The sequence below is a fragment of the Accipiter gentilis genome, chromosome 18 (assembly GCF_929443795.1).
Source record: "Accipiter gentilis chromosome 18, bAccGen1.1, whole genome shotgun sequence".
Classification (NCBI taxonomy): Eukaryota; Metazoa; Chordata; class Aves; order Accipitriformes; family Accipitridae; genus Astur; species Astur gentilis.
This window is the reverse complement of record NC_064897.1, coordinates 9,361,714-9,388,982: the sequence shown is the minus strand read 5'-3', so window position 1 is coordinate 9,388,982 and position 27,269 is coordinate 9,361,714. Positions and strand designations below refer to the sequence as shown.

At 39.9% G+C, this 27,269-nt stretch overlaps 1 protein-coding gene across 13 annotated transcripts in view; it reads right to left on the bottom strand.

Moving 5' to 3' along the window:
- The window catches only part of ITPR2 (inositol 1,4,5-trisphosphate receptor type 2), a 286,834-nt gene that overhangs the window by 153,020 nt on the left and 106,545 nt on the right, over nucleotides 1-27,269 (bottom strand). For all 13 annotated transcript variants that reach the window (XM_049822308.1, XM_049822311.1, XM_049822321.1 and 10 more), the window contains 7 exons: nucleotides 13,078-13,271; nucleotides 10,190-10,322; nucleotides 9,206-9,263; nucleotides 7,525-7,690; nucleotides 5,349-5,522; nucleotides 465-554; nucleotides 185-310 (listed from right to left, as the gene is read on the bottom strand). In XM_049822308.1, the coding sequence (XP_049678265.1) occupies nucleotides 185-310; nucleotides 465-554; nucleotides 5,349-5,522; nucleotides 7,525-7,690; nucleotides 9,206-9,263; nucleotides 10,190-10,322; nucleotides 13,078-13,271 (941 nt within the window). The remainder of the gene's footprint in view (nucleotides 1-184; nucleotides 311-464; nucleotides 555-5,348; nucleotides 5,523-7,524; nucleotides 7,691-9,205; nucleotides 9,264-10,189; nucleotides 10,323-13,077; nucleotides 13,272-27,269) is intronic.

Below are 27,269 nucleotides of genomic sequence, written 5' to 3'. Positions count from 1 at the left end.
TAAACTTAGGACCAAACCCATTATTCTGAAGGCAGAAAATGGTATCATCATTTCATGTTTGTACCATAGTTGACTGAATTCAGTTAAAAAAAAAAAAAAAAAAAATCACATTGATTCTTGGGCCTCTTGAGGCCTTTCCCTTTATTGCATTCACGTTCTTCACCACTAAAATTATGAGAATAACCTTTTCATAGGGTATCTGCAGAAGGTCCAACACTACCAAGTGGGCGCCCATATTTTTCAGCAATCGCTGCTGTTGATTCCGACATTTTTTATTCTGAACACAAAGTTTGCTGAGTCGAATCAAAATCTATAAATAAATAAACAAATAAATAAGCATGCAAGCAAGCAAAGAACCAGTCATGTCACACAGAAACAAACAAAAAATACATTCTTTCAAAATAATTACCAAATCTACTTATCAAACAAGTACGTCAACAAAGTTTCTTAGCAGACATACCAACCTCTTTAACAATATTGTAGTTATTGCTTTTATTGCTGTCTATCTGGGGTTTTTTGGTCCCATCCTGTATTGGACTCAAAATATTTGACTCCTGTAACAAAGAACACACAACAAGTGGAGATCTATTGCAGTTTTCTCAACATGAACTAGTTATATTTAATAACAGCAAGTGAAGAAGTATTACAGCAGCTCAGAGGGAACAGCTATAACACAGATAATAAAGACTCATTTATTCTTTATCCACCAGTCCAGTGAGTGAAAAGATTCACATTCAAGTCCTTCGTTTCAAATTTGCAACACGATTTGAGGCAACTACTCTATAGTCTATGTCTTCATGCTTCTGATCCTCCTAAAAAAGAATACGTCCCTAAATCACAGACTAGACGTCCCAAGGAATTTAGATACTATAAGAATAGGGACTATAAGTGTATTTCAATAGCCACCCACTTGTTCCAAAAATCTCTAATACATCTGGAAAGATTACAAAGTCTATGTATGTGAACATTAAAAAGTCCCGAGAAAGAGCTTAAGATGACCTCTGTAGTTGAGATAAGGTGGAGTTCTCAGCAGGAACAAGTAGCACGTGGAAGTTAGCAATGTTCCTCCCATGAAGAGGACACTTCTGTCCTTATCTCTGGATGATGCAGGAAAGGATTTAAAAACAAATGAGAACTTTATGTTAAACCGTAACATCCAGTCATGACACTGTACGCTCTGGATCTTGGCTCATAGAAAGCCCCAGCTGGGTGTGATAAATAAGAGAAACCAAGGCAGTAAGTAATTGTCAACAACCACACACCTTTCCACGCATATCTCAATGAAAACACGGAAGAACATCTACACAAATACTGCCACTTAGAATACTGGCAGTGGGTGGTTTTTTTGTTCTACTGCCAGCTATAGTATGCCTTTCTTAACTGGAAACACAAAGAACTGAAAGATTGGAGACTTTGGATGCTGAAATTATTAAGCATGTAGAAAAACTGTAGCAGATCTCAAGACTGCCTCACAATATAACCACAAGGATGTAAACCAATGTAATAGCATAAAAAAGAACCAAACAGGTGCGCTTCTGTTTTTCCTCGTGTCCTCAAACTTCCTACTCTTTTAGAGAAGAGAATTATGCTAAAACACACATGCACGCCAATCTGAATGTTTATACCTCTTGAAACCTCCCTCTGAACTTCCTTAGCTGATGGTGAAGATGAAGAGTTCTATAAATCCCATCTGGTCTTAATTTCCAGTGGGGCAAGAACAGCTGCACCACTTGGCCACGGAAGCTGTTTAGAACAGCGTCAGCACTGCTGTTCAGCATGGTCATGTTGATCTATGCAACAACAGTGGATTTTTATTTGTTTAGGTTTGTTAGTATGCATGCTGCCTTCTCTCTAGCTGTTTGAATCAATACTTTGGAAGGTATTTCAGGCTCTTTGCTATAATTAACCACCCTCCTCTGTTCTGGGACTGTGGGTTAACCAAGATTAATTTACCTGTTACTTTTATCAGCATTCTTCCTCAATCAAAGTAGTTTTATAATCCATGTGAACTATATGTCTTATCTGGAAGTGCTGATCAGCATTAAACTGCTGAATCTATCCTTTCTCTTAAGAAAATAAAAAACTGTTTATTGAACCCATAAGAGTATGCCAGGGATGTAGTTACCAAGAGACAATCACACCACTGGGATACCAGAGACACTCAGTTGCATATCTTGCTTCGTTACGCCCCATGATAGACATTCTCTGTCACACTTTTCCACAGGGGACAGGGAGTCATAGAGATCACGCTGAGAAACGTTCTCATCCGAGTACCCCACCTTTAGGAAATGGTATTTTCTGAAAAAGACTATTTCCTCTATTCATAAAATGCCTGGGATGTCACTCTGCATCAGTCTTAGGACCCTTTCTTTCTAGCCCCCAAATGGAGGCCCAGATTCCAGCATTCAGTCCCAGCAGTTCCCCGTCGCTTGAAATAGTCTCACTGATCTCAGCGGAACAGCTGTGCAAGGCGCTACTCAGTCTCACGCTGGTACAGTTTTGCCCTCAACATGCTGTATTTACTTACCAGGAGAATGAGAGGCACTCTCAGAAGTTTCAGGTCGCAACCTCAACCTATCTATGATGTTTCAGAAGATGTTTGTTCAAACATTCTCAGAACCAAAGCAAACTGCCACAGACCAGAAAAAGAGGAGAGCAAGGGAACACCAGGCACCTAAGGGAGCTGAAAGTTTATGCCACTCGAAACCTCACTGAACTTTCTTAGCTGATGGCGAAGATGAGAAGCTCTGTAAATGCCACTGCGCTGTATTACAGCTTCACCTGAGCGTCCTTTCACTGAGACTAGTTCTCCTCCTCAGATCTGTGTTTCTGGTGCTACACTACCAATGCATCCTCCAGTGACAGGACAATAAAGACCACACTTCCCATAGTCCACAGTATCTATACAGACTGATAACACCCTTACTAGAGATAACCAAGTAAACAGACTTTATCTGCTTTTCCCTTCTCAAGTTAGGCTTAGTTACGTGAGATCGATTTCAGCATTTCTTCCTAATCCTATACTGTGTCTAATTTATGTCTGACCTAACTCCAAGCACTCTTTACTAGAATTCCGATCTCCAGTTCCTATCAAGATGATTCTGCATGGATGTAAGATTTGTTGTTTTACCTGTGGAGAACTCTAGATACTTTCTTTAGAAGAACATGGACTTTTTTCTACAAATCCCATTTCTGGAGTCATAGGACTGCAAAGAAAAAAAGTAAGTCTCTAGCCCCTCCAGGTTATGATAGAAAGATGGAAACAATCACCCCAACAGACTCGGAAGCCTAAGGGGCAAAAAAATATATATGATTTTTTAAAACTCTTATGCCAATCTTGCAACATGATTCAGTGGGGACAGAAACTTGGGCTTAACATAAGACTATTCTGGAATGTAATTTAAGCCCTTGTGTGCACTTTAACGTTGTTTGGGAAAAATTAAGCAGAGGCAAGTGAAGCATATTCCCTAAAGACTTAGAGGTTCATCCAGTTCAGTACTGAATACCCAGCATCCATTCCAAGAAAGCATGGGATCTCACAGGGATGTTTATCTGCTTGAAGCTAGCTACCTGCTTCACACTTTGTAGATTATGACCAGCACCTCACCTCTTACGTCTGACTTAAGATCTCAAAGAGAGTATTCACTATCTAAAGTAGTTTTGCCAGGTAATAACATTTCTTGACTGCTAAAGAATAATTTAACAGGGGAAAAAATAATGGACAAGGTTCTGAGTTATTGTAACCTGGCACAGCTGTCATGGAATTACCACCAGATGATCCAAGCAGTTGTGCAGATTACGTACTACTGATACAACACTTCCTCAGATCTGCCAGAGATAATATTGTGCATCTACTGAAGCACTGCTAATCCATACAGACCTACAGATGCCTCATGGGAAAAAAACACTGAAAACATCCCATTTAGAGATGCTTCTGTTTCAAGCACATTGTTTTGTCCCCTCTTCCTGGAGTTTCTTTGCTATCGGGGCTATGTGTAGGTATAAAAAGGATCTTATTACACTTTTAAAATGTGTTATAGCTAAAAAACCTTGTAAATATCCTGCTGCAATTCTGTATCCTGTTTCCCCATTACCTTTTCCATTCAGTAAGTACATAAAGGAGTATTTTCTTTCCTACTAGAGCTACGCTTGAGGAAAGGAAGTAAGAAGTTCCACATACTTAAGTTCATGAAGTCCAGATTCCTCCCCAGTTCTGACACCACTAAATTCAGCTGTTATATCAGAGGAAGAGAAGGACCTACACTGTCCCAAGCAATTAGGATTCTCTCCCTTGAAGTGTTGGATTTTCTCCCCATATGAAGCCACCTAAAATCTGCTCTCCCATCTGAAAGGCCAAGTGTATGCCATAGGTATCTGCAAACATCCCATCTCTTCTCAATGGCTCCTACTTTTCCTCAAGGCATTGGCTTCACAACGCTCTGTAATCTCCACTTGGCTTCTTACTAAGCTTCCCCTGGTGGCTTCCTTGCCTATTTTCTTGCCACCAGGGAAGACTCTACTACGGAAGAGAATAAGTAAAGTGCTGTGTCAGAAATCACAGTTGTTCATCTCTCCCCACTTCCTCTGATGAAAATGGAAAAGTGGGAATAAATATTGGTGGGAAAGCCCGCTCTATCTACTGTTAGGCTACAAACCTCAACCATAGCAAATCTTGCAACTTTTTGCATTTCCTTAAAGACTCATACTGGAGTTAGGTGATTACATGAGGACCTCAGCTTTCACTGAAAAACAAAATTTAAAAAAAAAAATAAAATCAATTACATTTTTAAAAAAATCAGGTCTTCATGTTCCAGATTCAAGTTCTAAAGTTTCTCAAATCACAATATATCCCAAGAGTGTGGTATGATAAGGGTCAAAAAAAAAAAAAAAAAGTCACCTACAAAATCTCAATATTCTTAGGTGAGTCTTATGTTTGGTGGAGAGTGGAATTACTTGTGATGTTTGAAAATATGGGTTTGATTGTGCTCCTCTCCCCTAGTTGCAAGAATAGATACTGTCTACTCCTTCTTTCTTCCAGCAAGTCAACACAACTGCCAACATGTAATCCCTAGATTACTTGGCCACAGAGTGATGCCGTACACTGTGGCTTGCTCGCTAGCCAGAAAGGAAGGCAGGTCTGTGACATAAGAACGCAGTTACTGAAAGCAGCAGGAAAGAATACTGAACACATTGATTAAAGAGTTTTTATTTTCTGTTCTGTCTATTCCTACAGCTCAGACAGAATACTGCACATTCTCACTTTGATTAACCAGACCACAAATTTGCAGTTGTTCATTAAACTACCTATAATTTTGAAACAATTCTAACAGCAAAGGCTTTAAACCCACCTCTATTGGCTCTTCTCCCCCTTTGGTTTGATTGTCGCCCACCTCTCCACTCTCATAATTGCTGCTCTTCTCAACCCACAATTCTGATTTTTCTACAGTCAGACGTAGCTGATCAAGATCAGCCTTGATTTGCTTGTAGTTATCAACATCTTGATTAGACACCAGCAACTGAACCTGGAAATACAGAAAATTGTAAAGCTATTACAGCAGTAGCACCAGCACTTATGCCTAGGTAATTTGCTTGACAGTTTCCATTCTAAGCCCCTCCTTCCAGGTGCTTTATATAACCTTCCCTAAGAAACTGAAACATGGAACACACAGGCTTTTTAGCCCCTATCCATCAAAAACCTTTAACAGAGCCGGAGACTGCAGCTGCCCAAAACAGGATAGTTACAACACAACATTCTCTCGCCTTCTTTAATACACTGCGAAATATTTTCAGCACAAGCACAGATTTACAAGCTCTTGAGTTCTATGCAGAGTTAGCTCTGATGCACTGATTATGATCCTCTTGGTATTGAAACAATATAGTTACATGGTATTAAAGCAATACAGTTAGAAATAGCTTATCCCATCAGCACAATACTTCACAAGAAAAAAAAAGGATGGTATGACAACAAATAAGGACATCCAAAGGAAAGTCAAAATGGCCAGCAACTTTAATTATCACCTACCTTACCATAATCAAATATTGAAAAATAACGGATTTTAACAGTTAGGTCAGCTTAGAAAAACCTGTTGGAATATAGCTCATAAACTGACTTTCAGGTTCACGTATTTTCCCACCATCTGAGTGGTTGCCTCTTACTAAGATTAATCTCACTTTTTATTCTTTTGTACTGCTCAAATTATCGGGGGGGGGGGGGGGGGGGGGGTGGGGGGTGTTCACTGTTATTTGTAGTTCTTGATTTAGCATGATCCACACGTTTCCCTTCTTTGTAATGCTCTTTGCTCTACCAAGATTATTAATGAAGATAATATTCCAAAAAACTAGCAACAACCTTTACAGTAAATCAATAAGCACTATTAAGAAATTACACTTATGTAAAAGATTAAGGTCACATGGCAGACAAGAACACTGACAGGGACATTCTTTTTTTTAAAAAAAAAATCACTACGTGCAGGCAAATATTTGTAATATAAAGTTTTCATCATCTTCTCTCTTATCTTGGTAAAACCTTGTTATTTTACAGAATTTATGAATGCTGCTCATCCACAGACATTCATATTCCGTGTTTTCTACAGTCTTTTTTGTCTATTTGTCAATCAGCCTTTTCCATCCTTTATGAAAACATGTTAAGCTACTCAGTCCTTGCTTACCTGGGAATAACAGCTATTTATGCAACTAAGCAGCATGGCCTAACTTTAACTATCTGGTGGGAGGCCATTATGCTACACTGCAAAAACACGAAACAAAAGCTTTCCAGGTCTTTATCATTAATCTGTTTTTAAACAAGAGAAATCTCTACATCTTACATAACAATGAAACAACATGCTATCAAACTCCTGAAATAAGCATCAGATGGTCTTATCAACATATGTTATATAGGGTTACGTAACAGAGATGTCTCTGTCATCCAGCCCCATGACATCAGATCTCCCCACCTTAATCCACTGACACATGGAGCCTGCACATGCACCGTTATCAAGCAGAAAGAATAAAAGCTGAAAACAGGCTTGGCTCTATTACTCTCTTCCTGTTATTTGGGCATATCCGTATCATGCAGTGGAGCACAATGCAAAGACACCTGAATTAGAACCAGAAACACCACATGAATAACAAGAGCGCTTTATACCCAGCCTAAGTAGCCCTGAAGACAGGAAAGTCTTATTGCTGACACTGGTACACTGCTTGCAGAACACGCGCTGCTAACTCTGTCTCTGAGGGATCACCCCATCATGTCTCACTGAGATGCGTGTGTCCCAGCTGTCCCCACGGACCTACATTTTCAGTAATGGATGCAATGCTAGAAATAACTATTTCTTGGTGCACAAGTGTAATGTACACTAGCACATATGGCCAACTCTAACAGAAAAAAAAGAATCTCTGCTGAATTTGGACCTCTAAGGAAATAACACTCTCATGCTACAAACAGCAATTTAGGTAAGTAAAGCAGCCTTTGGAAAGACTTTCCTCGCAGTCAGACTCCTGGAATAATGCCGTGCCCATCCATACCTGTTTAAATGCTTGCAGAACTTCTGCTCTCTGGCTGAAGTGCTTAAATAGCAAGTGCAGAGCACCTGAGAGCAAAGGAGGGTAGTCATGCATAATGAGGTGAATGAGGACCCGTAAAAAAGTTCTGCCCCCTTCATCATCAAGCTGAACCGCATTCTTCTCCTTTCTGCAACAGAAATGGGGAAACAGGATCAAATAAAATAAAATAAGAAAACACAAAAACTTTTGACATTAATATGCCTGTACACACAATCTTCAATTGACAGAGCTCTTAAAGCCAAATCAAATACACTGCAGGATGGAAACTATAAACATTACTTTAACATATTTTATAAGGACTTCAATCCTACAGTTATATGCTGTTGCAGCAATCTTGTAGCAGAATAGACACTATGAAAGCATGTAAGTATGAACTGTATCAAATATTGTGATTAAAATCCATATTGCAAAAATGTTCATTTATACCCTTGATAAGTTGTGCCATGCTCATCCCCAATCCAAATTAATTGAAGTAAACAGCATTTCATCAGAGATTAATTTGGCCCTTTCCTTTTCACTCCTTCCTTTTTCAGCCGCTATTAAAATTTCATTTAAGAAAAAATAAGCTCAGAAATAGTAAGAATTGCCAAAAGCATCATATTTCTGGAATCATATTCATAATCTAGAATGGCAGAAAGCAGATTTACACTTAACATATCAAAGCAGAAATAATGTTTCCAAGAAGCCATTCAGTCTCTGTTCATTTTAAAGATGCAGATGCCAAGGGCTGTGTGTTGTTTTACATTACGGGAGTTCAGGGGGAGGACTGGAGGCATTGCTTGTGCTGGTAATGATTGCGAACGCATTAGGGACTGAGAGAAGAAAGATCAGAGTGCCCATATTGTGGATCCTTCTCCCTAGCTCCAAGAAAAACTTTAAAGTCTACGGCCTTGTCTAAATGGAATTCATTCTTACTGGTATAATTATACCCATAAAATTAAACCAATATAGTGATAATGGTAATAACTCTCCAGTGTGGATATTTTCCAGGCTTTTTTTGTTGTTCACAGCATAGCTGAAATCACTTCCAAAACTCTGCAAGCATAGCTTGTGATCTGCAGGACTCTGGTGGTCCAGAATATCATGGCAAGTGGTCCACAGTCGATTTGAGGAGTCATATGAAAGAGATTATTGTTGACATAACTTTCTAAATAAGTTCCAACAAAAGGTGCAATGACAACAGGCCATGTGGTCTACAAGAAATAGTGAGGGTCAACAGTAACCTACAGATCCAAGAAATTTGGGGCTACAGTCATAAGATACACCAGAAAAAGGTCTTTCTTTAAAGCACCCATGTGAGGCATTGTAAGATAAATAATTAGTGTGTTTAAGCCCAATACACCTGTACACTATTCCCCAGCTGCCTTTGGGAACATGACAGAAACTTTCTACCAACTCTCTTACAACTAAGATGGTGGTCATTTCCAATCCCATGGTCATCCATACCAACTGGGCTGTTCCCTTGTTTGAAATCCAGGTCTTTTCTGGCTCTTTTCTGTCTATGTATAGGCTATGTAATAAGAAGCAGCCAAAGGAAGAGAAAGGGGTATGAAAATAAGCACAGCATAAACCGATTGTCCATGGGAAATATCAACATGAACAAACAGATACATAGAGAGAGGTAAAACTTCAGAGAATATACCTGCCAGCAAACATGGTTTCAGCCTGAGCTGCAATTTCATCTATGTCAGGAACAATTGCTGGAAAAAAATCGAAATAAAAATTTTTTTAGAAAAGCGCCAGTGATTATTGTTTAATCTGCACAGCATAATCAAACTCTGTTCCTCTTTAAAGTAGATGTTATCAAGTAGAGGTCTAACTATGCATTCCTCAACTAGGCAAAATTCGCTATCTGCAGGAGTAGCAGGGAAGAAACAGGACATGGGGCAGAGTCAAACTGTGTATTACTATTACTGAGGAAGAGCCAAGTTGTAGTGATGAACTAGAGCCCCGTGGTGCTAGGAGCTGGACAAACCACCACCAGTGACCCACAAATGACAGAGAACATGAAACTTTTACATTTTTTGTTAGATGAGCCAAACCCCACAAAGCAGACACATGTACTTTAGAATATTTATCATAAACCAAATCATTTATCACACCGTCATTTTGCTTTAGAATAGCTTTAATATACCTTACTACTAAAGACTTTAGTACTCCTCAGCTGCCCCTCTGTTACACAGCACCTCCAATTAAAGCAATTCTTCCCTACTTGCAGGTGATCACACAGACAGCAGTCAGCCTTTTGAGCACTTCTGTGTGCACAGGAACACTCCCTGGAAAGCCACTCCATTTTCGCATAGCACGTTCACCTCACTTAAATCTGTCCTCATCCAACCCCAACCATTTTTCATGATCTACTCTCCATTACATTTGTCATTGTGCAGCGTTTTGGGAAGAGTACAAATGAGAGAATAAATTGTCATCGTGGGAAAAAGGAATCACATTTTTGTTGGAGGAGGACAGGCCAGCAAAAATCTTATTTTTATGGGATTCCTTAAAATTTTCATTTTTCCACAAGCTTTTCAACTTTAAGCAGCATGCATCTTTCCACTGCAGTCAAGTTCTTTGTTTGGAGTAGCCTACGCAGAATTATTTTACATTGCAATACAACAGCGACATTTACCTGAGGCAATCCCTGGTGTGTCAGGTGGGGATGTTGTAGAGCAATCAACGTTTTCGTTGTTTTCCCCAAACTCTCTCTTATAGATAGACAGCATGTAGGATATTCTATAGTCCAGTCTAACACTGAGAATAAACTACAAGAAAAAGAGTTTTAAATAAGACTTTTCTTCTGCTGTTTGGTAACATGGGTCAGGATTTTTCTGTGGTGAAACATACAGGGATACATGATTATTTTAAGTAAATACATCCACTACAAAAAAAGAATCCATTACATTCATCAGTTTTCTGTGATTTCTTTCTTCACTACAACCATCCTGTGACATATTGAACCCTACCTTATCGACTGCTGAATACTAAGAAGCAGACTGGATTTGTCCAGGGGCTCCAGCACACTGCCTTGTCCTCGCTGCCTGCGAGCCAGATCAGTACATTCAAACCCATGTTGAAACCAATTATTTCATATTTCAGCGGGACTTCTAATGCTCCATGAAGATAAGAAGTGGAGAAGGGTTGACAGCAAAGACAACAGGCTCAAGGCTTACCCTCTCAGTTGCCCGACAGCCAAGGGCAGCAGTGCTGCAGTAACTCCAGGCTCCCACGGAGTGAAGCACAAGCCTGGTGATGTCTTGTGTTAGATTGCTAATGATCAGCTGAGGGTGTGAGGAGCAAATAGCACTTCCTTCATGAGCTCCCAGTAGTCTTGCCAGCATGCAGCAAAAATAAAAGTTTGGCTTTGGAAGCTACCGCTGTAATGGTAGCAGAGATCCCCCTCACTCAATGCTCTGCTTTCTCCTAATTTTTAGTGGCTTTTCTTCCTCAGCTGTGAAATCGGAAACTCATACAGGAAAAATCCTAATTCAAAGCTGAAGTGCTGCTTTTATATTGGAGTAGCAAGGAAAGTGACTAGGCTGGAAACATTAGTACCAGTTTAAGGACTGACACATATACATCCAACACTTCAAAACTGACTGCCCATCAACTGAGTTTCAGTGTTTCCCACACTTACGCTCCTTGCCCACAGTAAATGCAAGCATACAATGACACAGGTTTAAGATCGCTTAACATGTTTTACAATCAGTGGGGATGAAAGCACATATATTAAGTTACCAAGACTCAGGCAACAGGTGATGACTTAGCAAATGGTGGCAACCTGTTGCTTTGATCCCCAACTAAAGTCAGACAAGCTTCCCAGACCCAGAATACTGTAATAGGATTTGGCTAGGACTATACCATCTAAAAGCAAATAAAATGCCAGTTTACAAAACAAAAAAGGCAGGTTTATTTTGGTTCCATGATCAAGTTACCCTATAATTGTACAAGCAAGGGTTTTAAAAATAAAAAACTCCCAAGTCCACGCATAGTCAACTAAGTCTATCAGGCCATCTGTTTAATTCTGGCTGATGACAGAATGGAAACTCTTAAGTTGAAAAAGCCTTTACTTAAAGGAATAAGAGGATATATTAAGAATTAAATTATTATAAACTGAAATATTTCTTAGAATAGAAGAGTTTTAATCACCACTGTACTAGCTATGCATGATAATATAATAAATCTAAAATATTCTTACTTGCCTTTTAGGGTAATAGCACAGTAATGCAAGGTAACATGATTAAATTAATCCTCCTTCACTGCATATTAAACGAAACTGAATTATTTTGCATTTGTGAACTAAGATCATATATATGCACATGTACTGTGATTCACCCAACATATGACAACTTGCTAATCTGCAGTAATTTGACCGTGTGACTGAACCATAACTAACAAGCCACAGATTAAGTAACAAATCAGGATTAAATGCTCTCCAGTCCTGGGTGCTCTTGCACTGGACATGCTGTGAAAAAGGAAAGGATGAGACAAAAATTTATTCTCTTGCTTGTGAGCAGCCAGGGAATAGACAGGACAACGTTGGTGTCCTGCAACCATGCTCCTAGGCATCAATCAGTACAGCATGACAGTACGGAGAGAATCTAAAAAAACTAATGAAAATGAGAAGCAATACATATGAATGGTATTATTTAGGTGATATAAGTTCAAAACACTCTGTCCTTCACCATAAGCCTTAAACTAAAGGAGCTCTGGAACCGAAGTATGCAGTATGGAGGATACTCTAACAATTGATAGTCTTTCAGATGATGAGTAATTAAGGTAATCTAAATCATTTATAAGCGGTCAGAACAAATGGAATCCTTCAAAAGTGACAATGGCACCAACAGATTTGCAGAATTTATAGAAAACACTGAAATGTTCCTTCAGGGCATAAGTATTGCAGAAATTGGGATTTGATATACAGAATGAATGTGTGTCACTTCACTTACTAATAGCACAAAGTGAAAATTATATCTCAAGAGACATGCTAGTGTCCTTTAGCTTGTCAGTTCAGCTGGGAGAAAATCATAGCAGCCAACAGACTATTCTCAATCTAACAGTGGAAATCTGAAACAGACTTCAAAAGTGCATGGCCTTGCATGACTTCAGTGGGTCTAGGTCCAATTCTGCCCTTCTTCAAACTACTGTAACAGAAGAGTCAAATACTGAAGCCAAGCAAGCCACCCCAGTGTAAAATGAGTGTTACTGAGACTGGAAACAGACACACTGTCTTCAGAAGACATTAGCAAGGCAGATTAAAGGACAAGTTCTGCCTTTTCACAGTTATAGTGACAGAGTTTTTACAGCATCTAGTTCCTTCAAAAGTGAAGTAAGTGTAAGAGAGTGAGGACCACAACTGTACAATTGTTCACGCAGAGGAGCATTCTTCCTCATATCAAAGTGTTATTTATTATAATAAACAGCCCAGGCAGGGGTAAGAACGTAGGTAACAGAACTTGCCACTACATGAATAAGAACTGTGAACTGACTGCTATGTAATATTCCACCAATCATTATTACCTGCAAAATCTCAATGATTTTCAATTTGGTGTCCATTACGATCACATCTTCACTGTCTGAGGTGGTGGCTTGCTTGCTTGGGTGAATGCTTGGCTGTATATCAGGGGCACTGATGGGAAATATAGATCCTCTGCTCAGCACCATTTGGGTCATCATCTCTCCTACACCATGGATGGTCCTCATAACATTGTTTCCTATGCATTAAACAAAAACATGTATGTATTTGCCATGAGCAAAGCTTGCTTGCAAAGCTATATATCACACATACGCCCATGTCATCAAACCCCTTTACAGTCTTAACAGGCATATTGAAAAACAAGTCCTCAATTCCTGATCAAAACTCAGGAGAAGGAATTCATTCAAATTACCCAATGGTTTAGAGACACATTTCTACACTGATTTTCCAAGAGATCATTTTTTACAGGTCAACAGATGGAAAAGATGCCAAAATATTTCCACAGCTCTGTTAACATGTTCAAGGATTCATAAAAAGTAGAGCAAAAGAAATCTTAGTGGTTCACCTAATCCATTCCCTTGTCTGAAGGCATATTATCTACATTTAAGATCATTTCTGAAAGAGGTTTAACCTGTTTTTAAGAATATTTAAGCGCTGCATATCCCACATTATACAGCATCCCTAGGCAAAGCGATTCCAGTACTTGACTATGTTTATTGTTAGAAAACTAGAAAACTTTTATTGGTATTTCATTTATATCACCTATTGCTGCAATTTATGACCCTGCTTTGCAGACACATGGGAGGAGTTAATTTTTCATGCCTACTCCCACTGATGTCTTTGCCATGGTGACTAGACGTAATATATGGGCTTGACAGTAAGGTTGATTTTGGCACTGCAGAGGCTGGAAGGAGACTATCCCAGTATCTTATATGTCACACGAAGAGAGAGGAAAGATTTGAGGCTGTGCAAGTCCCATCAATCTCTGTATGTGTTCCAAATGACAGGCCACAAACCAAAGCCAACTAATACAAGTAGCCAACCATCCCCCTTCAAAAAAGTCCCAGGACAATGTCAGGCCCTGAAGGCTGTCCTGAAGGTCAAACTAGTATCTGTAATCACAGCGCCCTTCATAAGATATAACTGGGGGAAAAAATTAATTTACACTCGTGGCATAAAACTTTATCCAGTCTAGTTGCAATGTTACCTATCACTGGTAACTGATGCTGGTTCAGCAAAATCTACCAAGAAATACCATCTGTTCCCATAGATCATACTGGTCTGTCTTTATAGTGAATTTTGATATGAAAAGCATCTCAGTGAATCAATAACTATCTTCTTCCAAATGTGGGGAGAAGAAAGAATGAGAGTATTATGCTACCTACCTACATGAATTAGTTTCCTTTCTTGCAAAGCAAAGATCTGAATGAATGGAGGAAAGGAAAGGAATGATAGCATCTCTTCACAGAAGGAGTGCCAAGACCTAGACTACACCAAAGGCAAACAAAAGAACGGAGGAAACGTAGCTTTGCTGAGGTAAGCCTGAATAGTTCTTGTCTGTCTTTTAGCACACTTTAATTATCATGCAACTGACAAGTTTTTCTCACACTGAAGAGACCCTCTTCCCAGATAATCTGCTGTAAAAAGCCAAAGCTATATTTTATTTTGTTAGCAATATCCTCCTCTCATGCCCTTCTTTCTTCAATCCATAGAGCTCAAGTACTGCATGCAGGGAAAGAGGATGCCTTCAGCCCTGACTTTAAAAGGAAAACACACAAAGAATTTGCTTTTTCAAAGTGAATGAGGCAGATTAGTGTCACATTTGAGGTCCCATTCGGCATCCAGTCTGGTGTGCAATCACTCTGAATTGGTCTTTTGAAAATAGTACTTCAAGTCCCTACAAAGGAGGGGAAAAAAAAGTATTTCTGACTTTGCATGATGTTAGGAAAAAAAAGCTAGAAGTCACACTAAGGGCTACATTCTCACACTAGGCAGGCACAGAAAGTTCTCCTAACTGCTTACACCAGCATAAAGCAAATAAAACCATTCCAAATACCCTTCTTCCTGCAAAATGAAAATGGTGCATTTTCCTTTCAAAACAAATAAAACAGCTGGGGAATAACATAGTATGGATCAATCTCTCGCCTCCTCCCCACCCCATTTCTCCCAGTGTGCTATACATTTATTTGCATTGACCATCATTCAGTACACTTGTGTAAAGCTAAGTTACTAAGTAGAGGACCTTCAACCCTTAAAGTAACTTCAGTTAAACTGACTTTTTGCATCTTCTTCATCTTTAAACTGTGAAATAGATGACCTCCTTTATATCATCCTGTCCTTAATGCTGACTGATAAGCCTACAAGAAGACTTAAATGTTGTGCAGCTGCTTCATGGCCTGCAATACCACTGCTCTACATCTCAGTTGAGATGTCATCATTCTCTCTCTCACAACGTGTTTTCAAAATCCCTTTCACTCAGTTGTACAGAGGTGAATATAAACAGAGGCACTGCTGTTTGGAAACCTCAGGAATTCTTTTATAAAACAACTTGAGTCAATGGAGTTACCAGCTGATAATTAAACCACTTAAGTCTAAGACAAGTGCAGAAGATATTCTTCTCAAAAATGAGATACACAACTGCAGTTTGTCCCAAATGAGGCAGAAGAATTCCACTTTATCTTGAAAAGTTCCTGCCCACCCTTCAAGACTGCAGTCCACTCAGTGTAAAGTTAACAAAAAAGGTAGTGTCTTTTGGCCAAGGAGTCAGACAACATCTTGGGTGGACCTCATGTTCTTGGAGAAGGAAAGCTGGGATTTTGTCTAGAGCATACCTCCTGCTTATTTCTCAGCTATCACTGGGGTGCTGCACAGGCACCGCAGGGGATGGGATCCAACTCCCTCCATGACCAATGAATTAGTCACTCTCTCTGCATTTCAGGACCACCTCTGCAAATGAGGAGACTACTTTCTCCATCTCTAAAAAGGACAGTGACAGGCCTGATATAACAAAGACTGGATGGCACTCAGCTAATGTGATGATGGAGCCTATAAAAGCATCTAGGAAATAAAAAGAAACGAGATGACTGCTGTCCTTTGCACTTAGCCATGGAACATCAGTGGTAAAAGATGGTAGAAACCAGTGAGCAGTAGCTGTGAAGCTGCTTCCAAACAGCATCAATAACAAGGATAAACCCTCTGTCCACCACATTCCTTTACTATTGACCTTCATGCAACTGATCTAAACAGCTAAAGGATCTAAACAGCAAAGGAGGATTAAGGTGGTACTTATTATCACTGCCATTTCAAATTCTATTGCATTAATGCATAGGAAAGGATTTTAGTGAGAGAGAAGTCTACTTAATCCGGTTTGGTATTTACAGCTGAAATGAGTAGTGACTCAATACTGCATTATTTCTGTCAATAACAGCAGTGAGACAAGGTGTCATGGGTAAACCCATCTTGAAAACTTTTTAACTAACTGCCTGACACTGATTATTTTCAATTAACTCTGAGCAGGCTTGGGGAGAACGTTCCCAGAGTGAAAATAATACAGCAACTGGAGCAATTCAGCATTCTTTTCAAGAAAGATATTTCAACAACTATGTTCTGTAGGGTGCTGATGAAATATAACTATGTCTTGGGAGTAGACAGCAGTCAACCAGCACGTTCATGTATGGCAATGAAGTAGCTGACTGTCAACACTGGGAGGAACTGCTCTATTCTTCTAAAGAAGCCATGAGGATCATTCATATACATAAAGAGTGGGCAGTAGCTTCTCTTCCAAAAGATTCCACAGTAATCAGCACTCATGCTACTCAGTGTTATCTGTCCAGCCTTGGAAGTCCAGACCATGTTAAGCATGGATTTAAATCTGTCACTCACAAATATCAGGGGCCAGCAGCAGTATTGCTAGTGAGTTGTTTCTTCTTGCTATGCTTTTGTGTTCTCTTGGCTTTAATATAGTTATCTCAGCAGGGAAGGGTATGAGTCTCTGAGGTACAGCATGCAGAAAGGTTATTGCAGCTTAAAAAGTGACTAACTGCATGTCAGCTAAGCCTGCAACAATGCAAGACAAAATACACTGGCTCAATAAAAGAGATTTAAGTTCTTAGTACATATGCACACGATGACTAAAATAACGGAGCTCTGATCTTAGTTACAGCTCCAAAGTGCTTCCTGAATACCAATGCCCAAGGAAAAATTAACTTAGTGCCTCAGGTAGTTGACTGAGCTAAATCAGGAGAGATAGGAAGTAGATGTGCACCCTGATTACTTTTGTGTGCACTTTGCTAGAGAAAAATGAAGAGAGGCCTGAGCTGTGCCTTCATATGGTATTGCTACCCTTAACCTGCTGACCTCCATCATTTGTTGTCTTCTTTGAGGTCAAGGTATTAACATTTATATATGGCTGAGAAGTATGGCAGGGAGACAACGGTCATGGCAATGTTGTAAGGTGCTAGTGTGTGCGACCAAACACTTCTCTCACCAACAAACCACTGCAAGAGCGCTCAGAGCTGTGACTGACCAACAGAGAAAAAGAACGCAAGGTGATCTCCATTAATCTTCTTCCATTTTTCAAATTTTCCCTTCCTCTTCCCAATTCTTCCTCTCTGCTCCTCCCTCTGCCAAGACAAGTCAGATGCCAAGAACCTTCCATAAGAAGTGGACCTATTAGAAATGCCTCCTGTTGAATGTATAGTCTCACAAGGTTAGCCAATGGAAGAGTGAAATCACTGTACACACAAGTGGTAATTTAAAGGAGCTGCAGATTGACAGGCACTGAAAGAAGAGGAAAGAAGAGAATGCTTGTCATGTTTTGAAAAGACAACTGTGCATCTCCTTTTCATTACTTTTTATTACAACGATCACAACTTCCTAATGAATATCAGTTTCTATCACAAAACTGTAGCACATAATCTCATACAATTTGGCACGATTGACAACACAGCAGCCTCTCTGAGAAGAAAGACTTTTCAGAGGAGTCAATTATGGGAAAAAAATAACAACCACCCAAGTAATCAAAACAGTGGATAATTGACACTTCATTTTCTACATAAACATATTTTCTTGATAAGTCATTTACTGGTTGCAAAAATCCTAAAAGCAGAATATAAAAGTAAACAACAATCTGCTATGTAATACAGTATAGACGGTAAGTGACAAAATACCATATCCAGAAAGAAAAACAACTCTCAAAGGCAGCTGGCAATTCATGCCTTTTCTTCAAATTATTCCTAACCAATTGTTATGCAGCGTCCTCAGTTTGCTCTCCAGTACCCACAGCATTTTAGCTATTTCACAAACAGTGCAGAGAACTGTGCAGTAGCTGAATGTGAATGTACAATGGGTACAATGGACAGCGTCAAAGGCTGGCAGATACCCTCACAGCGAGTAGCCCTCTATTCCATAGATATCCCCCAAGACACTAGGGAACTGACGTGGAGCCTTATTTATTTAAATGCTAACTATACGCACCTGCTCTGGTCCCTAGTTGCCACAGAGGAACAGAGTCTGCTCTCACTAACGTTATCGTTCAGTCTTCCTCAACACAGATATAAGAAAGATTTCTAGGACCCAATTTTCAAAACTGCTCAGCCATTTTTAGCTCAAACAGTTTTCCACAGTGCTCATCTCCCTACTCAGAAATGTGAAAAGTGCCTGTATTTTCAAAAAGATTTTAACACCTAGCAGCTCTGATTAGGGAATGGAGAAGCTGGATGCTCAATGTTTCTGGAAACTAAGTACCTAAATAGGAGCTGACATATGATGGGTCTTCAAGAAATCTGGTACTTAATGACCAGAAAAGACAAATGCACACGCATCCACTGCTCCAACAACTTTCATTAACCTGTCCATTCTTCAATCTTGTTTATATTTGGGAGGCGGGGGGGGACCACACAGACACAAATCAAAGGTTTTGCAACAATGTGGCATTTCTTGCATTGTCTTTGTAATTAAGTTATAGAGACAACTCTCTGATATCACCAAACCTGAGCATGCTTTTGACTAGGACACCTGACACTTCAACTTCTTCCAAACACCTCCTAGAAAACATGTCCCTCCCAATGTAGCAGGGCACAAGCCAGACAGCATGTGCTACCAAAATACTTGGCCCTTCCTTGCCATGCCAACTTCTTTCACCACAGCCCTTCAGGCCTCCTTCCCCAATCCACAACCCAATGAAGTCCCAAAGCTTTCTCAGTCCCCCTCAGCCACTCTCATCTTTCCCATGAAATTAACTTTTACCAACTGTAGCCCTGGTGAAGCAAAACTGAATTTTGCCAGTGAGCTGGGGAAGCTTTAGGCTGGTCTCCAAGCTCGCTGCTACATTAGGAGATATCTGGCATGTTGCTGAAAGTCCAAAACTTTTACCATTATCAAAGTCAGTTTTCAGCAAAGCTGACCTTTTCTCAACCCGTGCCTCGGTGTAGCTGCATTCAACCAGGTTTTAAGACAGTACTCATAACAGCAAGTCACCTTCCTGATGACTGCTGAAACAGGAGCCTTGACTCCAAATGGCCTTGACTTTGTGGATGTCAGTGAGACCTATACTATTGCTCCACCATAAGCTTCTTAAAGTTTCAGTGCCATCTTAAAGCGTGCAACACTGCCAATCCTTGGGGATCCTCTGGCAGGGAACTGTATGCGCGGCAATGTCTAGTTACCAGGGGCTAAATTAAAAACCCAATGGCAGCTTTAGCTCTACATTTCTTTGCCTTTGTTGATTTGGCTACATTGCTTCATGCAATTTAATTTTTCTTCGTGAAAAGTTATAGCCATTTTTAAGACATATAATAACAACACTTCAGTACCTAAAGGAACACATTTTATTTCAAACCCTCTAGAGCTATATATTCTTTGCCTGAAGCATTAAGCCTTACAGCTCTGTTTGTGAAAGAGGTATTAATTTTTACAGGTTTTCTACAGAATTTGCTCATAAAGACTGCAGAACCCACCATAAACAGGCCAAGAATCACACTTTATTTCTTCATTAAACCATTTTTCATCGCTCAATAACTATCTGACCTCAGGTAAGCCTCACAGAAAACCTAATGCATGACATTAAGGGCAGTAGGTGAGGTCACTTCTACATTTTATACAGCCCTCAGAACTAACAAGGCAAAACAAACAAAAAAACCCACAATATGCAATGCACATACATTTGCTACCCACCCCCTAAGTGAATCTGGCCACCTCAGCCTCCACTTACCTACAGTATATCCACAAGCCCTCCCTTTTTGCATACAAACTCGCCACTGCCCAGCTATGGTGAAACTCCACCATGCTTCTACTTCTCCTGGCATTCTGCACATTCTGCTGATGTTGCCTATCCCCAAAACCACAAAGCAGTGTCAAAAATACAGCTTTCATGCCATGGACATTAGACAAAGGAAAGAATACATAAATCAGCCTGCTGGCCTTGAAGGTAAAAAGCATCATGGGAATCAAGCCTTCTAGCCGAGTTACATCTATGAAACGGATATCGATTCCTAGAAGAGCAATGGTCTCTGGAATCACATTAATGCACAGGTCTCATGATGAGGGAAAGAATAAGGAGGAAAGAGAAATGGTCCATGCCAGAGAATTAAACTCTCAGACTGACCTCCCCTTTGGTCTGACAGTATTCTGCACTGAACAGCAGTTGCTTCACTACAGACATCTGTGACTAACATAGCTAACTTTCCTAAGGGTTAAATCTTTTTTCTCTTGTAACCCTTTTTTTTATTTTAAACTGCTGGCATAAATTATTACTCCAGTCTGCCAGGCAGCCACTGCCTCATTAGCTCTGCTAATCAAAGTATGCCTCAAGAAGATATTTCAAATTGTTAACTAGACAAAAAAAGCAGCTAACAGACAGGATGCAAGGCTGAGAAACAATATAGTTGTTTCCAATAGTCCTGGATGAAATCTGGTCCTTCTTGGTCACAGAGGACCCGTGGGCACAACAGAAATGGCAGGTCCAACCTTGTTCTCAACCCTGTTCTAGTAGTGGTCTCACTGGTGCTTCTAAGCAGTATGCATCTCTACTTGCAGCCAAGAGGGCTGGAAAATAAAAAACCCACCAAACTATCTTCTTGCTCAGTTGAAGCTGAGTAACTAACAGACTACCAGGATGCATCAAAGGGCCAGAAGACTGGACGAGAGTCCCCTGACACACTGATATACAAGCACTCCTTTGCAGAGAGATGGTAGCTCTACAGTGCTGAAGTCTCCAGGAGAGAGTGAGGGCTTCCCCATTCTGACTCCTGCCAGGGTTGAATCCTTTGGGGTACATCACAACAAAGCAGCAAAGCTTGCGGCGTGACACAGGGGCCAGACTTTTCATGATACATTTCAAAGAAATGTTCCACAATCTCAGGATGCCTATGGGCAGATCTTTAGTCCCTTCAGTCTACAGGAGGGATGTGCTACCAAGCTAAAGATCTAGACATAACGTGAAGGAGCTGGCATATTTGGCTACTAGTTTGAATAGGTAAAGGGAGGCATCTGCTGAGCCAGTCATGAGCAACACATTTCATGTGAGAATCACAGAGGCAGGAGCAATTGGAGCTTATTATAGATAGTTTTTAAAGCCTGTTTTTCAAAAGAACTGAACATAGCCTTCCTTTGTGGAAGCAAAAGGAACTGAAAGACTCTAACTGATGTCAGTGGACACCGGCTCAGGAAAATTGTAGCCATTTATGTAGAGCTCCTGAGGGAAAGACATACTCTGCAGATAACCTGGGTTTGTACCACCGAGGGCTTTTTCGAATTGATGTGAATCGCATCCCAAGACATACACAGCTTAAATTCAAGGATATATTTCCTTGCATGTCATTATTCTCATTCCCAAACAACGTTAACTAAATAGCACTGAGCTGCATGGCAAACGTGTAGCTTGCCTGCTAATACTACCATGTCATATCATCTTTCAGACCTGACATATGCTGTAGCTGTATGGATTGACTAAAATCAGCTATTTGAAAGATCAAATCGCACCTAGAGAAAGATGTGCATTTTAATTCACAGAGAATAAATAACCAGTATTGGACAAGGCAGATTGGCTCCTGACTCTGGAATGATACAGCAGGGTGCACTTATTAGGAAAGCAATGACTTTACCTTTTAATTAAAACTGCAAGAGATTATAATGTTCTTGAAAGGTGCCAGAATGACAGCACTACTAAATGAAGTCCTCACTTTATCCTTAAGAAAAAAATGCTTCTTTAGGATACAAGTAAGTAGTATATTTTGCTAACCCTGTATTTTTTAGAATCTAAAGGGGAAAAAAAGAAACAGAAAAAAAGCTTCAAATAACCTCAAAAAATGATTCAAAGTTAAGACACTCTGACTGAAGGAAAAACAAAAAAAAAAAAGCTGGCTGCAACATTTTCAAGTTAATTCATTTTTAGGATGCAATCTAGGTAAGAAGCATTTCCAAAAATATACATCTTTTCTTTTTCCAGGATCCTATTTCACAAATGTTTCTAGCCAGCTTTCCCCAATGTGTCTTCATCAAACAAGGTCACACCTGAAAACTACATGCACACTAATTTAATTCTGGTTAACGTAACTGACAGTGGCATTAAAACCAAGCTTTTTAAAGGAAGTAAGGCATAACATTTACAATAACTTAAGGATCTTTTCAGAATCTTTGCAGAACCAAGATAGAGAAACTCACACACAATGTCAAGGACTACCTCAGCCATCAAGGTGACTCAAAATTTAAGAAAAGGATGGAAGAAGACATCTTGAGGTAAAAGGTTAATTAAGTCTTCATGCAACTTCCACTAAGCCTAAAAATACATCCCATTTTGCAGATTTCCTTCAACAGTTCAACACTTGTCATATGTACTTCCTTACTTAGCAAGTTGTTCTACTGAAATAAGTGGGTCTTTTTAAGAAATAAATATTAAACAGGGAAGAAGACTCCAGATTTCTGGTTGTAAATTTGGTTGTTTCAATTTTGAGGTGCACAACTCCAGGGAGGTTTCCCACAGCCAAGACCCACCTCAATCTTCCACCCATCATTAATATATTTCTACTCATTCCCAAAATCCTGACTACAGTTTTCATGATGTGGAACAGTGCCCAAACCAGTAAAGAGCCAAGCTCACCCGTTCCCTGAAACTTCACATTACAGGAATCAGATGCTGGAAGCTTTTGTTGCTACTGACCTGGAACAAATCAATGTCAATAATGGAAAGGCAGTACACCCTATCTGTCCCCAAATTTATTCAGCATTGAGTTTCCCATAGAAATCAATACTTTTTAACAAAACTAAAATGCAAGACCTATCATGTTAAATAAACAGATCCTACACAAAATTCTTAACTTCTATAGAGTTGCCACCTTGGATCTACTACAGCTGCAGAATAGGAATTACATGACTTTTCCATTTGGTCAAACATCTTCTTGAGTCACTTGTCCTAGAACCTGAAAATCAGCTGCATTTCTGAATAGGCATAATTACTGACAAAATACTGCTGCTAAATATCCATTTAATATTAATCTATGTAAATTTACAATAAGATAGCAATGAAAATTACAATATACAGAGCTCAAGCAGGTATTCAGTAGCACTTTCCTACCTTACAGTTACAGGATCAGGCCCCTAGTGCTTGACAAAATTTAAACACATTTGTTTATGCCATTAAACCATCAGTCCCAGGCATCATGGCTGGATTTCAGTGTTTGTCAAAACTGGGTTTTAAAGCTACACTTCAAAGCTCTAAGCTCAAAGTATGACATACATGTTCTTACTGAATTAAAGCTAATGCTTAGACATTTGTGATCACTGACTGGATGGATTAAAAAAAAAAACAAAAAGAGACCCACAACTTTCATAATCTCCAAAACTAATAAATTACTTCCACACATTCACAGTACATACACAAAATCGCAACAGACACAATCTTACCTTTTATTGTTAGGTTTTTTTTTTTAAAGAACATCAATGGAATTAGTTTTGCAACTCAGGGAAGCTAACTTTCCTTAAGAAAGAAGCTGTGTAAACCTGCACATCCCTGGAGCAATAATGTGTTGGAGAGATACCTATGCTGCATTCAAAGGTACAATATGAATGTTTTAAGTACTGGACCTGCCAAAGAGGATGCTGTGTAGCAAGACCCTTGCCACAGTCTGGAGATCTGGGAAAGCAGAATCTGACCTCCTCTAAGGGCAGGAAGAAGTCACCCTCACCCCTAAGTGACTGGAGGGAGGGAGGGCTTCCACCATCCTGAACAAGGGCAGGCAACAATCCAACTGTCTGTATCGTATGGAAGTTATGAATACGTAAACACTTCCTGAAAAAATCAACAGACCACCCTGATTTTAGAAAATGCCAACACATTTTCAAAAACTACAAAAAAACAGGCTGAGTTACTTTCTATTGTAATCCTTTTTACTTAATAGCCTAAGAGACCAGTATTGTAAGTTAAAAGTTACAATAAAAAGCCAAGACAGGTAACTGATAAAACAACTGATATGTTCTCAACAACTCAGTTTTATAACAGAGAGAGAGAATATCTGTGTAAAAGGGGAAGAGAACCTTTGATGTACAATCTTATAAGTACTCTAAAATCAAAAAACAGTGTATACCTATAGCTTTGCCTGGTGAACGATCCTTACTGTCTAGAGTGAGGGGGGATCTAGAGGAAATTCCTGAGATCGATTTCTCTGTTGGCCTGTTCATTCCTCAGGATCCCTAGTGGATCTTGGACAAGGTGGATCCAGATTCCACAAGACCTAGGTAACATCAGGACTTCTGGGGTCAAACTTGTTTGGGTAGAAGTGACTGCACAAGATTCTAAGCACTGTAGAATCAGACCCCTGGTCTTTCCCATTCTCCCAGAAGATAAAAAAGTACAAGAATATCATTAAGACACATGATCATCCCATACACAGGCCTGTTCCAGCAACCCTGATACAGCAAGGTCTCCCTGTCAAACACAGACTCCAGACCAGCCTCCAGCCAGGACTCACTTATCCTTAGCTTCATCTACAGTCCAACACATACAGAGGCACAGAAGTTCCAACCCACCACCACCACTCAGACAGAAAACATAAGCACTTTTTGTAACTTACTGTGGGCTCAAGCACAAGTTCACGAATCTGAAAAGACTGGACACAGAAGCAGCCAACTACACAAGCCAGCAAATCCCCTGAGCTCAGCTCCTTCTAGCTCCGTGTAGACACACCGCACCTCAGCTACGGCTAAGTGATACCGAGCGAGGCAGAGAGCACACAAGCAGATCAAGGGCTCTGTGTGTTTAGAGCCTTGTTCACACCTGCTCTGTGTGTTTAGGGCCTTGTTCACACTTTCTCGTTACCTTGCAGCAAAGATGCAATCAGGATGTGGGTGCAAGACAACCACAGGGCTGGTTTTAAAGGACTGCTACCTGAAAAAAGTTTTTTTTAAAAAAAAAAAAAACAAACAGGAGGGAAAGGAGAAAGAGTAGAGCCAAATACTCAGTTCGCACAAACTCTCACAACCCCAGGAGCTAGAGCAACTCACGCCAGCCAAACTCCTGTCCCTATGGTCTAATTCATTCCTCACCAGCAGGCTTCCACATGAAACAAAGATAGGCAGAAGTTACAGTCAAAATTTCAGCCACAGCATTTGTCTCCGGAATGTCAGCAACTACAGTACCTGCTGCTTTCTCCTTGAGCACCCTCTCTAATCTTAATCTGCAACTAAAGTTAATGCTGATTGGGTTTTGTGTGGGTTTTCTTAATGAAAAATAGTCCCCCGTTCTGAATGAGTAATATGTTTTTCAGACATGAAGTATGTTCCTTGGGCATGAAGTTCTATGAGCTGGGGGGGTCAAAAATAGTGAATATGAGTTATGAAACTGCTTAAACTCCTTCTAAATTATGCATCCTTGCAATATATGCATCTTCATAGCCTAATGCCCCCCTGGGTAGGCAAGTATGCACCTCCAGAGAAAGAAGGAGGAATGGTAAGATGCTTGGGCATAGCAGTTAAACGTTCAGGATCATTCTTGTCTCAACTGTAAAGTGAATGCAGAGTTTATGTGTTTTATGACCTGTCAATCTGAAAAGAGGGAGGCTGAAGACAAGATATGACCATCCAAAGACAGGCATGCTTTTCTTTTGTCAAAGACTGTAGAAGGCCTCTCCAGCAAGTCTTACAGCTATTTCAACATAAAAACACCTATGTCTCCACAGCAAAATTTCACAGCCTATTTTTAAGCCTAGACAGCACAGCCAGTATCTCTATCTCTGCTCCCCCTTAAGATGGCAGACACAACTGACAACAGTCTGAGGTAGCAAAAACCCCTCTCTATAGCAATGGGCTTTCTAGCCATATAGTTAGCAGGAAAAGGGGAAAAAAAAAACCCACCCAAAACTAAAAAACCAACAAACCAATCCATAGATCATTTTCAAAAGAACATCAGTGGATTGTCAAATCCTGACCTGAACTGGTCCAGTGTTTAAAAGATAAACATCCATGGAGACAACTACAGCAAAGAAAGAAGTTTAAAGAATCTGTACAAAGGCAAAGTTAATCAAGGACACACAAGAAATCCCACCTTTGTTCCATGCCTTTTTTGCTGAAAAAAACATGAGACAAAAACAGATGTTTGACAGAAGTTTCCAACAAGGCTCCAGTCAACAGTTGAGTGTTACTAACAAGGCTACTGGGCTTCCATTTACACAGTGGTGACATTTTCTGCATTCCTTCACACTCATTTATTTCAGTCATTCAGAGTCATTATTCATTGATTTGCATGGAATTGCTCTGGAAATTAGTATAACTGAAAGCAGGTCTGTTTGCACTTAATGGGTGTTTCTTTCCTCTCCTATACAGCCTGAAAGGAAACCCTTCAAGAGAAATAAAAGGGAATTAAGGATGAAACACAATTTTAAGAGTAATGAAGGTGAGTAAAAACACTGAATAAGATGTATAAATAAGACTAAAGATGTGAGCAGAGAGAGAGAACTAAATGGAAGAACCACATCTGCATGTTCCATATTGCCAATATGCCAAGATTGTATCTGGAGTCAAACTGTGTCCAGAGCCATTTAAGAAGAGAGTCTGCAATGCAGTATTTCAGGGACAAAAAAGGAAAACATAATTCCAAGTGTCTGAATATACAGTCTTTCTCTGGTTCTGTAGAGGGACTGCAGCCAGCTATAGCATGCCTCAGTGTGCACAGCACGGCAGGAAAGACTTTCAGGGGCTTTCAGTAAAGTGTACTGGCAGTGATGGAGGAAAGATCAAGAGAACCAAG